General features: G+C 44.6%; 1 protein-coding gene across 1 annotated transcript in view; it reads right to left on the bottom strand.

Moving 5' to 3' along the window:
- The window catches only part of ATG9A (autophagy related 9A), a 28,095-nt gene that overhangs the window by 7,327 nt on the left and 5,091 nt on the right, over nt 1-15,677 (bottom strand). The window contains exons 3-11 of the mRNA XM_075829174.1: nt 8,171-8,288; nt 7,835-7,986; nt 5,733-5,776; nt 4,858-4,922; nt 3,972-4,127; nt 3,065-3,206; nt 1,723-2,471; nt 674-827; nt 212-391 (exon numbers count right to left, since the gene is read on the bottom strand). Of these exons, the coding sequence (XP_075685289.1) occupies nt 212-391; nt 674-827; nt 1,723-2,471; nt 3,065-3,206; nt 3,972-4,127; nt 4,858-4,922; nt 5,733-5,776; nt 7,835-7,937 (1,593 nt within the window). The 5' untranslated portion in view covers nt 7,938-7,986; nt 8,171-8,288. The remainder of the gene's footprint in view (nt 1-211; nt 392-673; nt 828-1,722; nt 2,472-3,064; nt 3,207-3,971; nt 4,128-4,857; nt 4,923-5,732; nt 5,777-7,834; nt 7,987-8,170; nt 8,289-15,677) is intronic.

Here is a 15,677-nt window from a genome sequence, read left to right as displayed (position 1 = left end):
GGGATGTTATACATACAGGGAAGATATAGGATACAGCAAAGAAAGCGGGAAACTCCTGGACACTGATGTAAACTCTACACCGGGGTCCTCCTACCTTTGGGGTGACCGGGTGACCTTACAATGTATGTGAATGTCCAGGGTTATTATATTATTATATTGTTGTGATAACAGATCTGTCTAGTGCTCCTTTAATATCGTGCTGTGTATTTACCGCAGGATTGCCGTGCTGACGGACGTCCATTTGTGCGAAAGAGCAAGTGTCCCCGACTCCCACCACTTCAACTGTGAAGTTTCTGAAAAAGTCAATGATCTCCAGGGACTTTGGACGGAGCCGGAATATCAGTACGAGAGGCGTCAGCAGTGGGCTCAAGAGCTCCTCCAGAATAAAGGCCTAACATAGAAAGCAATGGAAGAATCGGGGTTCATTAGCATTGTAGTAAATTCATGAGATATTGTAAACAGCCATCGTGTATACTCATGTGGTAAAGAGAAAGGTATATAGGAGTACAGATTCACCCTAGTGTGGCGTCTATAACATCACCATGGACCTACCGGAGATAGAAGGGTCCTCTGGATCAGCACTTACAGGATACAGCGCCCCCTACCATCTGGTTTTGGACGTTTGTACACGAATGTCTGTCTGTATTGGTGCAATTTTACCCAGAGAACTCACCGCTTTGTACTGGAAAAGCTGCGCAAACTCTCCGCGGGTCTCTGCCCGGTGAGCGCTGCGTTGCCAGTGGTCGGGCATGTAGTGAATGTGAGCCAGAATGACCCTTAGAAGCTGCTCAGGACAGAAAACCAGGTGCTGGTCGGGAATGAACGACCTGAGGAACAGAAATGACACATATTATAGATTTCCATATACAAAATATACCAAATAATTAAAGAATGATCTAAGTCATGTACTTGTCCTACAACTGTTTCTACTATTGAATAAGTTATCGAAGGTTCCACATAGTTGTGAAATAAAAGGAATTACTGCTTTTCTATAGCTTGCAGTACTACCCAGCACCTGTAGAGGGTGCTGCATTTCTTTTAAAAATTTAATCAATTATATCAAATACATTTACTATAAAAGTATAGAAAGGCTATGCATGGTCTTGCAACCTTTTTTCCCTACAATGCATATAAAATAAAAAATTAAGAAACTTTGCAAATAGTCTTGACTAAAAAAAAATTATGTATACAGCTCCTGGGCAGTCCTATGTGTCTCCATGGTTACAGACTACAACACACTGTGTGTGTAGTCAGATCATATAGCCATAGCGTTAAATGATACAATTATGGTTTCCTGTAGCCTCCACTAGGGGGAGCTTACTACATCCATTGAACTCAATAATAAAACCGTTTTTCTGTGATCTCCCTCTAGTGGTGACCATGTGTTACTTACTTCCATCTTCTACTGTGTAGTTTTGCAAAAAGAGGCAGAGAGATTGTAGTAAGAAATGACTGAATGATCCGACTACACAGGGTTTGTCTGTAGTCTGTAACCATGGAGACACAAGGCAAAGTTGCTTCATTTTTTTAGTTTAGATGCATTGGAGCAATATAAAAAACAGTTGCAAAAGTATACATACCCTTAAACCGTTATATATTATGGAAGGACCCCTTTAGTAGACTGCATTGTCATAGAAACTGGTTCTGCCTACACAATGTCTATACATTAAGAGACGTTAATTCAGTGCACCCATAATGTTCACCTATAATGTCAGTGCTGACCTGCACACAGTCACCACCACTCCCAGGAGGGTAACAGCGCTCAGCACGTGTTCCACCGCCAGCACGTCCTCATCGTAGACAGTGAGCGCTATCAACACTGCCAGGATGGAGCCTGCCAGGAATCCTAAATGTTTAGCAGCCACGGCCAGGAGCGGGGAGAGGAAGCAGTTCATGTATTTGCTGGCCGGCTTGTACGCTCGGCTCAGCCTTGCCTGCAGCTGATGATCCAGCTCATTGAAGTGCCGGAGGTAGCAGCGCCCGTACAGGGACCAGCATCTGGCTCCAAGGCTCCCAGGCTCCCTGCGTAGAACTTCTGTGTAGCTAAAGAAGGCATACAAGATCTGCCACACGAGGACAAGCGGGCACAGTACCAGGTTGGCGAGTCCTATCCAGAGAATGCGATGAGACAGCTTCTCCGCCAGCTCCAGGCGCGCTCCTGCTCGCTTGTACTCAGGCTTTAAACTCCACTCATTTTGGAAGAGGCATCCGGGGCCCCAGAAGAAAATGAGCTGAAAGTTGTACTTGAGGCCACGGGTGTAGAAGACTGTATTGGCCAGCAGAGGGAGCCGGTGCTGAAGGGGCAGAAGGTTCTTGTTGATCATGGCTACCATGTAGTTCTTAAAGCGCAGGATTCTATGAGACACGTCCAGTTCGGACAACTCCTTCTTGTGGATGCAAATCTGGTGCTCCTTCTGGATCTGGACAATTCTGCTCTGGATTTCTTCCCAGGTGTAATAGGGGAGATCTCCCTGCAAAATGAAAGTACGATCAGACTTAAAGGGGGTTGATCAGTCCTAAATAAAGCATATGTGAATACCATGCCTGACCCCCAATAAGTCCTAAATATGGGCCTATTCATTTCCTTATACATCTATATAGTGGTCGGAGCCATTTTTCTAATGCAGAGCACCAAATCCTCTGTATGACTATAGAGTTAAATGATAAAATAATGGCTACCTGCAGCCACCACTAGGGGGAGCTTATTGAATACATTGAACTCAATACGAAAACAGTTTCTTTATAAGCTCCCCCTAGTGGTGGCTCGAGGCAGCCAAATTTTTATTATGTTACCCTAAAGCATAGGATTAGGAGAAACCTGGAGGTCAGGCTCATAACGGGGGCCATAGCGTTGTACAACACTATCCAAAAGATGCCCGCCGGACCCCATTGACTGTTGATGGTGAACGATGGGGTTCTATGGAAATTTCTGTTGCATTGTCGCTGCATGCTGCGCTATTCTTGCCGTCAAAAGTGAAGGAGACTTTGGCGGAAACCTATGAACGAAAGCCAAAAGTAAATGTGGACATAGCCCAAGATATATGATAACAGGTCTGGTACACACCATAGGGATACGCAGAGCTTGGATGTAAAAGTTGTAGATCTCCCAGTAGCAGCAGACATTGTAAATAAACTTGATGAGTCTGTGGATCCAGAAGACACCGGCGATGACCAGAAGGAACATGAGGAACCAGTTCTCCTGAATGCTGGAAAAAAAGCAGATACTTCTTCAGGGTCTATAGTGAGGATCTCAGACAAGTGGGGGACCCCGCAGCTCTGTAAGCTGAACCACTCGGGTGTGTTCACACATCGCAGTCAATTTGCGTTTTCGACCACGACGGTTGAACAATGCCTTATAGAGAATGGATAGGTTGTAGGCTTTTACATGTACCTGACACAATGGACAGGAGTGGCGCTGTTTCTTATCTTATTTAAAGGGATTTTCTAGCTCTATATAAAATTAGGCTTAAACATTGTATAATGAAAAGTTCTGCAACTTTCTAATATACTTTGTTCATAAATTTTTCACCATTTTCTAGATCTCTGCTTGCTGTCAGTGAACAGGAACATTCATGTTTATATCCAATGACTGAAAACCTGGACAGACCGTATACTCCTCCCAGCTGAGGGTTAATTTCGATTGTATCTAGTCTGGAAAATCCTCTGTGGAATCCAGACTGATACATTTTATCTAACCAGATACATTGTAGAAATCCTGGCCGGCTACAAACATGATACATCTGCAATCCGAGACTCCCCCATTAACATGCACTGTCTGATAGGCCCTTGAGGCCAGAGGTCTCTAACCTATGGCTGATGTTGTAAGACTGCGACTCCCAGCCTGCGGCTATCAGAGCATGCTGGGAACTGTAGTTTCCCAACAGCCAGAGAGCCACATGTTAGATCCCAAATGGATCGGAGACCACTGGACAGTTACTGGTAGATCATAGGGGAAGGGATGAGATACTGACAGGTCTCTGCAGACTCCGGGGGGCAGGAAGGCATCGGGCAGCGTCACTTTGTTGTTTTCGCTTTGACTGTGATTGACCATCTTGTTTGCAAAAAGGATGTCATAATCCACGCAGCTCACCAGGAAGGTGGTGAAACTGACCACGAAGATGAACTGCCTGCAAAAGACCAGGGATGGGGTTATTATAGGCCACAAAGCAAAATGCAGTAAAACCCTAAAGACCCAGAATGTCTAGGACTGGCGGGAGGGGGGGGCAGCAATAGGAGATTTATCATCATAGCGTCCTCCTGTCTGCGGTATAGGGTTCAACCTGGTGACTAGCCCCCAGTGATGTTTCGTCCATAGTGACGTAGTGTCATGTGACCACATCGTTCGATCGCTGTAAGCTCCAGTGACGTTTCGGCCATAATGACGTCAATATGTTTGGAATATTACTTAGCAACACGTGCAAAAGATGGTGGGCGACACAGCTGTCCATGGTGCAAGGACTAATATACGGCACCAAAATGTCCTCTCCCAGTAAGGCGATGTCTACACAGGGCGGATACGCTGCGTAAATGTACACAGCGTATCGGCCATGGGCGCTGAAGGGAATTCTGGATGAAAAACCGCACCAAATTGTGGTGCAGTTTTTCGGCCAGAATGTTGACTGCGGAAAACTGCACAACACTAACGTAGCCATGGTGACGTGTCCTACTGCCGTCCTGCAAGCCGGCGTCATGAGATGACGTTCATCCCATGTGACCAATGCAGCCTGTGATTGGCTGCAGCGGTCACATGGGATGAAACGTCATCCCAGGAGGCCGACCTGGACGAAGAAGCAAAGAATTCTGGGTAAGTAGAAGCTTTTTTTTTTTTGTCTCCCTGTTAATTTTTAATACACTCACAACAACTCGAAGATCTCTCCAATCAGCATGCAGGTGAATCCATTCTTCTGGTGCAGGTTGTATACCTGAAGGGTCTGTGCTAAGGGATAATTCTGCACACATATAAATACTTAGGTTTTAAGTCAGTTTAGTTGATTGTATATTATGTAGAAGAATGCAATCTGCTCATGGAGCATTGCCTACACTGATACATTGTAACAATCTGCAGCTGTGAGACAGTATGACTAGGTCAGGATTGGTTTTCAGTATTTAAATGTGTCAATGCAGGCAATCCGGCTACCAAAACATCTCCTGTCCGGACTCCAGACCAATAGATCTTACCTACACTGATACATTGTAACAAGCTGCAGCTGTGTGAAGGTTGGCCCAGGCAAGGATTGGTTTTCAGCACTTGAATGTATCCATCTAGGAAATCCTCCACAGCAGCACAAATCTCTCTCCTGTCCTGACTGACTAACCTACACTAATACATTAAAACGAACTGCAGCAGGACAGGTTTTCAGCCTCTCAAGGCAAAAAAAAAAATACACTGGCAGCAATCAGAGGTCTTGAAAATACAAAGGAATTGAAACGCAAATTATATTAGCAAGTTGCACTAAAGGGGTTGTACCAGAATTGAAAATTATCCCCAATCCACCGCAGGGACCCCCACAGGTCACCAGAATGGAGGCCCTGAACCCCCCATTCCTCCTCACTGAACCCCTGTAGTGAGGAGGAGCTTGAATGGAGTGGCGGCTGGGAATGTGCCGGTGACAGATGTCACCACATAAAGAAAGATCTGACAACAAATCTCACAAGCACGGGCAGCTTCAGGCCATATTTTTACTATTCCCTTCTCATCCAAAGGATTTTAAACAGTAGCACTGAAAGGATACTCTAGAGAAGAAGAGATCAAGATTCTCAATGTGATTCCAAGGAGCTGGAGAGAGAAGACAGAGACGTGTCATAATAACAGAGTTATACAAGAAAATCATCAATTCTAATATATATTATATAGTGCATTAAAGAACATCATTTTTCTGGTTATACATACATCCTGTATTATATTCAGAGCTGCACTCACTATTCTGCTGGTGGAGTCACTGTGTACATACATTACTTATCCTGTACTGATCCCGAGTTACATCCTGTATTATACTCCAGAGCTGCACTCACTATTCTGCTGGTGGAGTCACTGTGTACATACATTACATTACTTATCCTGTACTGATCCTGAGTTACATCCTGTATTATACTCCAGAGCTGTACTCACTATTCTGCTGGTGGAGTCACTGTGTACATACATTACTTATCCTGTACTGATCCTGAGTTACATCCTGTATTATACTCCAGAGCTGCACTCACTATTCTGCTGGTGGAGTCACTGTGTACATACATTACTTATCCTGTACTGATCCTGAGTTACATCCTGTATTATACTCCAGAGCTGCACTCACTATTCTGCTGGTGTAGTCACTGTGTACATACATTACATTACTTATCCTGTACTGATCCTGAGTTACATCCTGTATTATACTCCAGAGCTGCACTCACTATTCTGCTGGTGGAGTCACTGTGTATATACATTACATTACTTATCCTGTACTGATCCTGTGTTACATCCCGTATTATACTCCAGAGCTGCACTCACTATTCTGCTGGTGGAGTCACTGTGTACATACATTACTTATCCTGTACTGATCCCGAGTTACATCCTGTATTATACTCCAGAGCTGCACTCACTATTCTGCTGGTGGAGTCACTGTGTACATACATTACATTACTTATCCTGTACTGATCCTGAGTTACATCCTGTATTATACTCCAGAGCTGTACTCACTATTCTGCTGGTGGAGTCACTGTGTACATACATTACTTATCCTGTACTGATCCTGAGTTACATCCTGTATTATACTCCAGAGCTGCACTCACTATTCTGCTGGTGGAGTCACTGTGTACATACATCACTTATCCTGTACTGATCCTGAGTTACATCCTGTATTATACTCCAGAGCTGCACTCACTATTCTGCTGGTGTAGTCACTGTGTACATACATTACATTACTTATCCTGTACTGATCCTGAGTTACATCCTGTATTATACTCCAGAGCTGCACTCACTATTCTGCTGGTGGGGTCACTGTGTACATACATTACATTACTTATCCTGTCCTGATCCTGAGTTACATCCTGTATTATACTCCAGAGCTGTAGTCACTATTCTGCTGGTGGAGTCACTGTGTATATACATTACATTACTTATCCTGTACTGATCCTGTGTTACATCCCGTATTATACTCCAGAGCTGCACTCACTATTCTGCTGGTGGAGTCACTGTGTACATACATTACATTACTTATCCTGTACTGATCCTGAGTTACATCCTGCATCTTACTTTAGAGCTGCGTTTACAATTCTGTTGCTTGTCTTTGAAAACAGTCTTGTTGACAGACACTCCCCTAACAGCTTAGCTGGGGTCCTATAATGCAGGGGGCAGTTAGTTTTTCCAACATCAGATTATTGTAGAGCATCTGGTGTAAAGATGACCCTAACCAGAACACAAAACACCAGAACAAGCTCTGCGCAGGCACTGAACAAGAAGGGGATAATGGGAGATTTCAGCTCTGAAGCCTCCAGACTTGTGACGGGGCTTTTGGGCTATAATACAGGCTGTAACTCAGGATCAGCAAAAGATAAGTAATACAATTATTAGTTGAGCTCCATTCCGGGCACGCACTACTCTGTGTTTCTAGAGGGAAGTGGCTATCTGCCCAGGGAGGAGCGATATCCTCACAACATAACGACCTCTCCTCGTTCACTGGATTCTGTAGGAATTCTATTTTCTTGCTTTGTATACAAAGTAAGTCAATTCGGACATGGATGATAGGAGTGCTACTACTGGGTGGAGTATTTCTACCCTAATATACCAAACCAATCACTCATGTAATCATTCATCTTTACAATATTATGTTCTATGGGGACACCCTGGAGTACTCACATTTACTTCCCTCTGGTACATGCACCAAAAGGTCATCCTCCCCCTGAGGTGAGTCCGTGTACGAGGCCTCCAGCCTCTGATAGGGGGTATCAAATACCGCCATGTCCCCCCGAACCTCACATTAAGATCTCAGCTTCAAAATGGAGGAAGTGCTGGAAAAAGAAAAACAAGCAGAGGGACTTCTTTACCTAAGGAATTGATCTATACAATTTTTATAGAACAATATTAATGTAAACGACCAATGGCAGCCCAAAAAAAGTGCAGCCATATTTTTATTGTTCAGAAATACAATACAATGTAAAATAGAACTGATGGAAAACCAACATGGCTACTTACACAAAGACACTCGTTCCAGGTTCCACAAAATTGTCACTTCTTGTAGTATCATTTCCTCAGACACAGTAATGTGACAATTATTCATAAGGCATCTGATTCACTTCTCCACATCTCTCCACTAAAGAACCGAAGGAATAAAACAGTATTAAATGAAAGTAGAAATATACTCTACTAAATACTGCCCCCTATTTACAAGAATATAACTACTATAATACTGCTCCTATATACAAGAATATAACTACTATAATACTGCTCCTATATACAAGAATATAACTACTATAATACTGCCCCCTATATACAAGAATATAACTACAATAATACTGCCCTATATACAAGAATATAACTCCTATAATACTGCCTCCTATATACAAGAATATAACTACTATAATACTGCTCCTATATACAGGAATATAACTACTATAATACTGCTCCTATATACAAGAATATAACTACTATAATACTGCTCCCTATATACAAGAATATAACTACTATAATACTGCCCCTATATACAAGAATATAACTACTATAATACTGCCTCCTATATACAAGAATATAACTACTACAACACTGCCTCCTATATACAAGAATATAACTACAATAATACTGCCCTATATACAAGAATATAACTACAATAATACTGCCCTATATACAAGAATATAACTCCTATAATACTGCCTCCTATATACAAGAATATAACTACTATAATACTGCTCCTATATACAGGAATATAACTACTATAATACTGCTCCTATATACAAGAATATAACTACTATAATACTGCTCCCTATATACAAGAATATAACTACTATAATACTGCCCCTATATACAAGAATATAACTACTATAATACTGCCTCCTATATACAAGAATATAACTACTACAACACTGCCTCCTATATACAAGAATATAACTACTATAATACTGCTCCCTATATACAAGAATATAACTACTATAATACTGCCCCTATATACAAGAATATAACTACTATAATACTGCTCCTATATACAAGAATATAACTACTATAATACTGCTCCCTATATACAAGAATATAACTACTATAATACTGCCCCCTATATACAAGAATATAACTACTATAATACTGCTCCTATGTACAAGAATATAACTACTATAATACTGCCCCTATATACAAGAATATAACTACTATAATACTGCTCCCTATATACAAGAATATAACTACTATAATACTGCCCCTATATACAAGAATATAACTACTATAATACTGCTCCTATATACAAGAATATAACTACTATAATACTGCCCCCTATTTACAAGAATATAACTACTATAATACTGCCCCCTATATACAAGTATATAACTACTATAATACTGCCTCCTATATACAAGAATATAACTACTATAATATTGCTCCTATATACAAGAATATAACTACTATAATACTGCCCCAATATACAAGAATATAACTACTATAATACTGCCCCCTATATACAAGAATATAACTACTATAATACTGCCCCAATATACAAGAATATAACTACTATAATACTGCCTCCTATATACAAGAATATAACTACTATAATACTGCCCCCTATATACAAGAATATAACTACTATAATACTGCTCCCTATATACAAGAATATAACTACTATAATACTGACCCCTATATACAAGAATATAACTACTATAATACTGCTCCTATATACAAGAATATAACTACTATAATACTGCCTCCTATATACAAGAATATAACTACTATAATACTGTCCCCTATATACAAGAATATAACTACTATAATACTGCCCCCTATATACAAGAATATAACTACTATAATATTGCTCCTATATACAAGAATATAACTACTATAATACTGCCCCCTATATACAAGAATATAACTACTATAATACTGCTCCCTATACACAAGAATATAACTACTATAATACTGCCCCCTATGTACAAGAATATAACTACTATAATACTGCTCCTATATACAAGAATATAACTACTATAATACTGCTCCTATATACAAGAATATAACTACTATAATACTGCCCCCTATGTACAAGAATATAACTACTATAATACTGCTCCTATATACAAGAATATAACTACTATAATACTGCCCCTATATACAAGAATATAACTACTATAATAGTGCCTCCTATATACAAGAATATAACTACTATAATACTGCCCCCTATATACAAGAATATGACTACTATAATACTGCCCCTATATACAAGAATATAACTACTATAATACTGCTCCTATATACAAGAATATAATTACTATAATACTGCTCCTATATACAAAAATATAACTACTATAATACTGCCCCTATATACAAGAATATAACTACTATAATACTGCTCCTATATACAAGAATATAACTACTATAATACTGATGTGAGTGCTCTGTCTGTTGTTTGTGCCTCTATTTGTCTGTGTGTTTCTGTGTTTGTGTATGTATCAGTTCCAGTATGTGTGTCTTTGTGTCTATATATGTATCTGTATGTGACTGTGTATATATTTCTGTGTGTGCATCTACTACATTATCTGTACTCAGACTGTGTGTTATCTGTGGTGTTAGGCCAGTGGCGTAACTACCGCCATAGCAGCCACTACGGGGCCCGTGGCATGAGGGGGCCCGTGTCGCCCGCCGGCACGGGCCCCCACCATGGCCGGAGGCTCCGCTAGCAGCTGCTATGGCTGCTACAGCGGGACCCCACTGAAGACTACGGCAGAGCAGGGAGGTATCTCCCCGCTCTGCCATTAAACCAAAGACATGTATCCCCTCTCCACAGGATATACACAGGATAGGGGATACATGTGTGATCGCTAGCAGCGATAGGGAGAACGGGGGACTGAAAGTCCCCTGACGTTCTCCATCACAAACCTCGGACTTCCGGGGTCTGTGTCGGCAGCTCCATAGAAATGAATGGGGCTGTATGGCGTTCCCTACAGGGGGGGAGCTGTATGGCGTTCCCTACAGGGGGGGGAGCTGTATGGCGTTCCCTACAGGGGGGACTGTATGGCGTTCCCTACAGGGGGGAGCTGTATGGCGTTCCCTACAGGGGGGAGCTGTATGGCGTTCCCTACAGGGGGGAGCTGTATGGCGTTCCCTACAGGGGGGACTGTATGGCGTTAGCGCCATACAGTCCCCCCTGTAGATAACGCCATACAGTCCCCCCTGTAGGTAACGCCATACAGTCCCCCTCTGTAGATAACGCCATACAGTCCCCCTCTGTAGATAACGCCATACAGTCCCCCTCTGTAGGTAACGGCATACAGCTCCCCCCCCCCTGTAGGGAACGCCATACAGCTCCCCCCCTGTAGGGAACGCCATACAGCCCCCCCTGTAGATAACGCCATACAGTCCCCCCTGTAGATAACACCATACATCCCCCTCTGTAGGTAACGCCATACAGCCCCCCCTGTAGTTAACGCCATACAGCCCCCTCTGTAGATAACGCCATACAGTCCCCCCTGTAGATATCTACAAAGGGGGCTGTATGGCGTTATCTACAGGGGGGCTGTATGGCGTTATCTACAGGGGGGGCTATATGGCGTTATCTACAGGGGGGGCTGTATGGCGTTATCTACAGGGGGGGCTGTATGGCGTTATCTACAGGGGGGGCTGTATGGCGTTATATACAGAGGGGGCGTATGGCGTTATCTACAGGGGGGGGGCTGTATGGCGTTATCTACAGGGGGGGCGTATGGCGTTATCTACAGGGGGGGGCTGTATGGCGTTATCTACAGGGGGGGGGCTGTATGGCGTTATCTACAGGGGGGGCGTATGGCGTTATCTACAGGGGGGGGCTGTAAAAAAGGCACTATCTACAAGGGGGGGGGGGGTTGTGTGACACCCAGGGGAGGGGGGGCCCCAGTCAAAAGTTTGCTATGGGGCCCAGTCTTTCCTAGTTACGCCCCTGTGTTAGGCCCTATTCACACGACAGGAATTCTCGGCTGTGTGATGGCCGTTCTTTAAACGGACGTCACACGGCCGCAATAGGAACAATAGACCGCAAATGCGGATATTCACAAGGCCAATTTTTTAACAACCTGGTAAACCGGGCCGTCAAAAAATGGAACATGCCTTTTTTTGGGACGTTCCCCTGGCCGCACGGCTCCCATAGAAGTCTATGGGGCCTTGTAAAGCACGGCTGTCACTCGGATGTGATCCGAGTAACGGCCGTGCATTCTGCCGCTCACTCGCTCTCTTCTCTTCCTCAGAGTGCGAAATGCAGGAGGAGGAGGAGGGTATTTTGTTGCTCCCTGTAGGAGCTGAATCTCTAATCCCCGGTGACAGCGTTGCCGAAGCTGTGGCTGGGGATTCCGCTCCAGGGGAAGTACCTGACGTCACTGTCAATATATGGACATTGAAGTCAGGGACTTCTCCTGGAGCGGTCCCTTACAGGAAGGTAGGGGGAGTGCCATCTATCGGGGGGGGGGGGGGGGCATCTATGGGGGGCTGTGTGGCACTACCTAGAAGGGGGTCTGTGTGGCACTACCTACAGGGGGCTGTGGCATTATCTACAGAGGGCAGTGTGTGGCATTATCTACAGAGGGCAGTGTGTGGCAGTATCTACAGAGGGCAGTGTGTGGCATTATCTACAGAGGACAGTGTGTGGTATTATCTACAGAGGGCAGTGTGTGGCATTATCTACAGAGGGCAGTGTGTGGCATTATCTACAGAGGGCAGTGTGTGGCATTATCTACAGAGGGCAGTGTGTGGCATTATCTACAGAGGGCAGTGTGTGGCATTATCTACAGAGGACAGTGTGTGGCATTATCTACAGAGGGCAGTGTGTGGCATTATCTACAGAGGGCAGTGTGTGGCATTATCTACAGAGGGCAGTGTGTGGCATTATCTACAGAGGGCAGTGTGTGGCATTATCTACAGAGGGCAGTGTGTGGCATTATCTACAGAGGGCAGTGTGTGGCATTATCTACAGAGGGCAGTGTGTGGCATTATCTACAGAGGGCAGTGTGTGGCATTATCTACAGAGGGCAGTGTGTGGCATTATCTACAGAGGGCAGTGTGTGGCATTATCTACAGAGGGCAGTGTGTGGCATTATCTACAGAGGGCAGTGTGTGGCATTATCTACAGAGGGCAGTGTGTGGCATTATCTACAGAGGGCAGTGTGTGGCATTATCTACAGAGGGCAGTGTGTGGCATTATCTACAGAGGGCAGTGTGTGGCATTATCTACAGAGGGCAGTGTGTGGCATTATCTACAGAGGGCAGTGTGTGGCAGTATCTACAGAGGGCAGTGTGTGGCATTATCTACAGAGGGCAGTGTGTGGCATTATCTACAGAAGGCAGTGTGTGGCATTATCTACAGAGGGCAGTGTGTGGCATCATCTACAGAGGGCAGTGTGTGGCAGTATCTACAGAGGGCAGTGTGTGGCAGTATCTACAGAGGGCAGTGTGTGGCATCATCTACAGAGGGCAGTGTGTGGCATCATCTACAGAGGGCAGTGTGTGGCAGTATCTACAGAGGGCAGTGTGTGGCATCATCTACAGAGGGCAGTGTGTGGCATCATCTACAGAGGGCAGTGTGTGGCAGTATCTACAGAGGGCAGTGTGTGGCATCATCTACAGAGGGCAGTGTGTGGCATCATCTACAGAGGGCAGTGTGTGGCATTATCTACAGAGGGCAGTGTGTGGCATTATCTACAGAGGGCAGTGTGTGGCATTATCTACAGAGGGCAGTGTGTGGCATTATCTACAGAGGGCAGTGTGTGGCATTATCTACAGAGGGCAGTGTGTGGCAGTATCTACAGAGGGCAGAGTGTGGCAGTATCTACAGAGGGCAGTGTGTGGCATTATCTACAGAGGGCAGTGTGTGGCATTATCTACAGAGGGCAGTGTGTGGCATTATCTACAGAGGGCAGTGTGTGGCAGTATCTACAGAGGGCAGTGTGTGGCATTATCTACAGAGGGCAGTGTGTGGCATTATCTACAGAGGGCAGTGTGTGGCATTATCTACAGAGGGCAGGGTGTGGCAGTATCTACAGAGGGCAGGGTGTGGCAGTATCTACAGAGGGCAGGGTGTGGCATTATCTACAGAGGGCAGTGTGTGGCATTATCTACAGAGGGCAGTGTGTGGCATTATCTACAGAGGGCAGTGTGTGGCATTATCTACAGAGGGCAGTGTGTGGCATTATCTACAGAGGGCAGTGTGTGGCATTATTTACAGAAGGCAGTGTGTGGCATTATCTACAGAGGGCAGTGTGTGGCATTATCTACAGAGGGCAGTGTGTGGCATTATCTACAGAGGGCAGTGTGTGGCATTATCTACAGAGGGCAGTGTGTGGCATTATCTACAGAGGGCAGTGTGTGGCATTATCTACAGAGGGCAGTGTGTGGCATTATCTACAGAGGGCAGTGTGTGGCATCATCTACAGAGGGCAGTGTGTGGCATCATCTACAGAGGGCAGTGTGTGGCATTATCTACAGAGGGCAGTGTGTGGCATTATCTACAGAGGGCAGTGTGTGGCAGTATCTACAGAGGGCAGTGTGTGGCATTATCTACAGAGGGCAGTGTGTGGCATTATCTACAGAGGGCAGTGTGTGGCAGTATCTACAGAGGGCAGTGTGTGGCATCATCTACAGAGGGCAGTGTGTGGCATCATCTACAGAGGGCAGTGTGTGGCATTATCTACAGAGGGCAGTGTGTGGCAGTATCTACAGAGGGCAGTGTGTGGCAGTATCTACAGAGGGCAGTGTGTGGCAGTATCTACAGAGGGCAGTGTGTGGCAGTATCTACAGAGGGCAGTGTGTGGCAGTATCTACAGAGGGCAGTGTGTGGCAGTATCTACAGAGGGCAGTGTGTGGCATTATCTACAGAGGGCAGTGTGTGGCATTATCTACAGAGGGCAGTGTGTGGCATTATCTACAGAGGGCAGTGTGTGGCAGTATCTACAGAGGGCAGTGTGTGGCATTATCTACAGAGGGCAGTGTGTGGCATTATCTACAGAGGGCAGTGTGTGGCAGTATCTACAGAGGGCAGTGTGTGGCATCATCTACAGAGGGCAGTGTGTGGCATCATCTACAGAGGGCAGTGTGTGGCATTATCTACAGAGGGCAGTGTGTGGCAGTATCTACAGAGGGCAGTGTGTGGCATTATCTACAGAGGGCAGTGTGTGGCAGTATCTACAGAGGGCAGTGTGTGGCAGTATCTACAGAGGGCAGTGTGTGGCATTATCTACAGAGGGCAGTGTGTGGCAGAAAATTTACAAATGAAATTCATCTGTTTTTAAAACACACAGGGAAAAAAAACGGATAAAACGGGTCAAAATTTGCCGTTAAAAATGGAAACACGGCCCGCAATGGAAACGGAACGGATGCAAAACGGCAGAGAAAAACGGACCAAAACGATACTCGGACCCTGTCGTGTGAAAAGAGCCGGACTGTAGGTAACATCTACTACATTATCTGTACTCAGAGAGTTATCACTGTGTTATCTGTGGTGTTACATAGGACTGCAGGTAACATCTACTACATTATCTGTACTCAGAGAGTT

This window comes from Rhinoderma darwinii, chromosome 6, assembly GCF_050947455.1.
Source record: "Rhinoderma darwinii isolate aRhiDar2 chromosome 6, aRhiDar2.hap1, whole genome shotgun sequence".
Classification (NCBI taxonomy): domain Eukaryota; kingdom Metazoa; phylum Chordata; class Amphibia; order Anura; family Rhinodermatidae; genus Rhinoderma; species Rhinoderma darwinii.
This window is presented reverse-complemented; position numbering and strand designations above follow the sequence as displayed.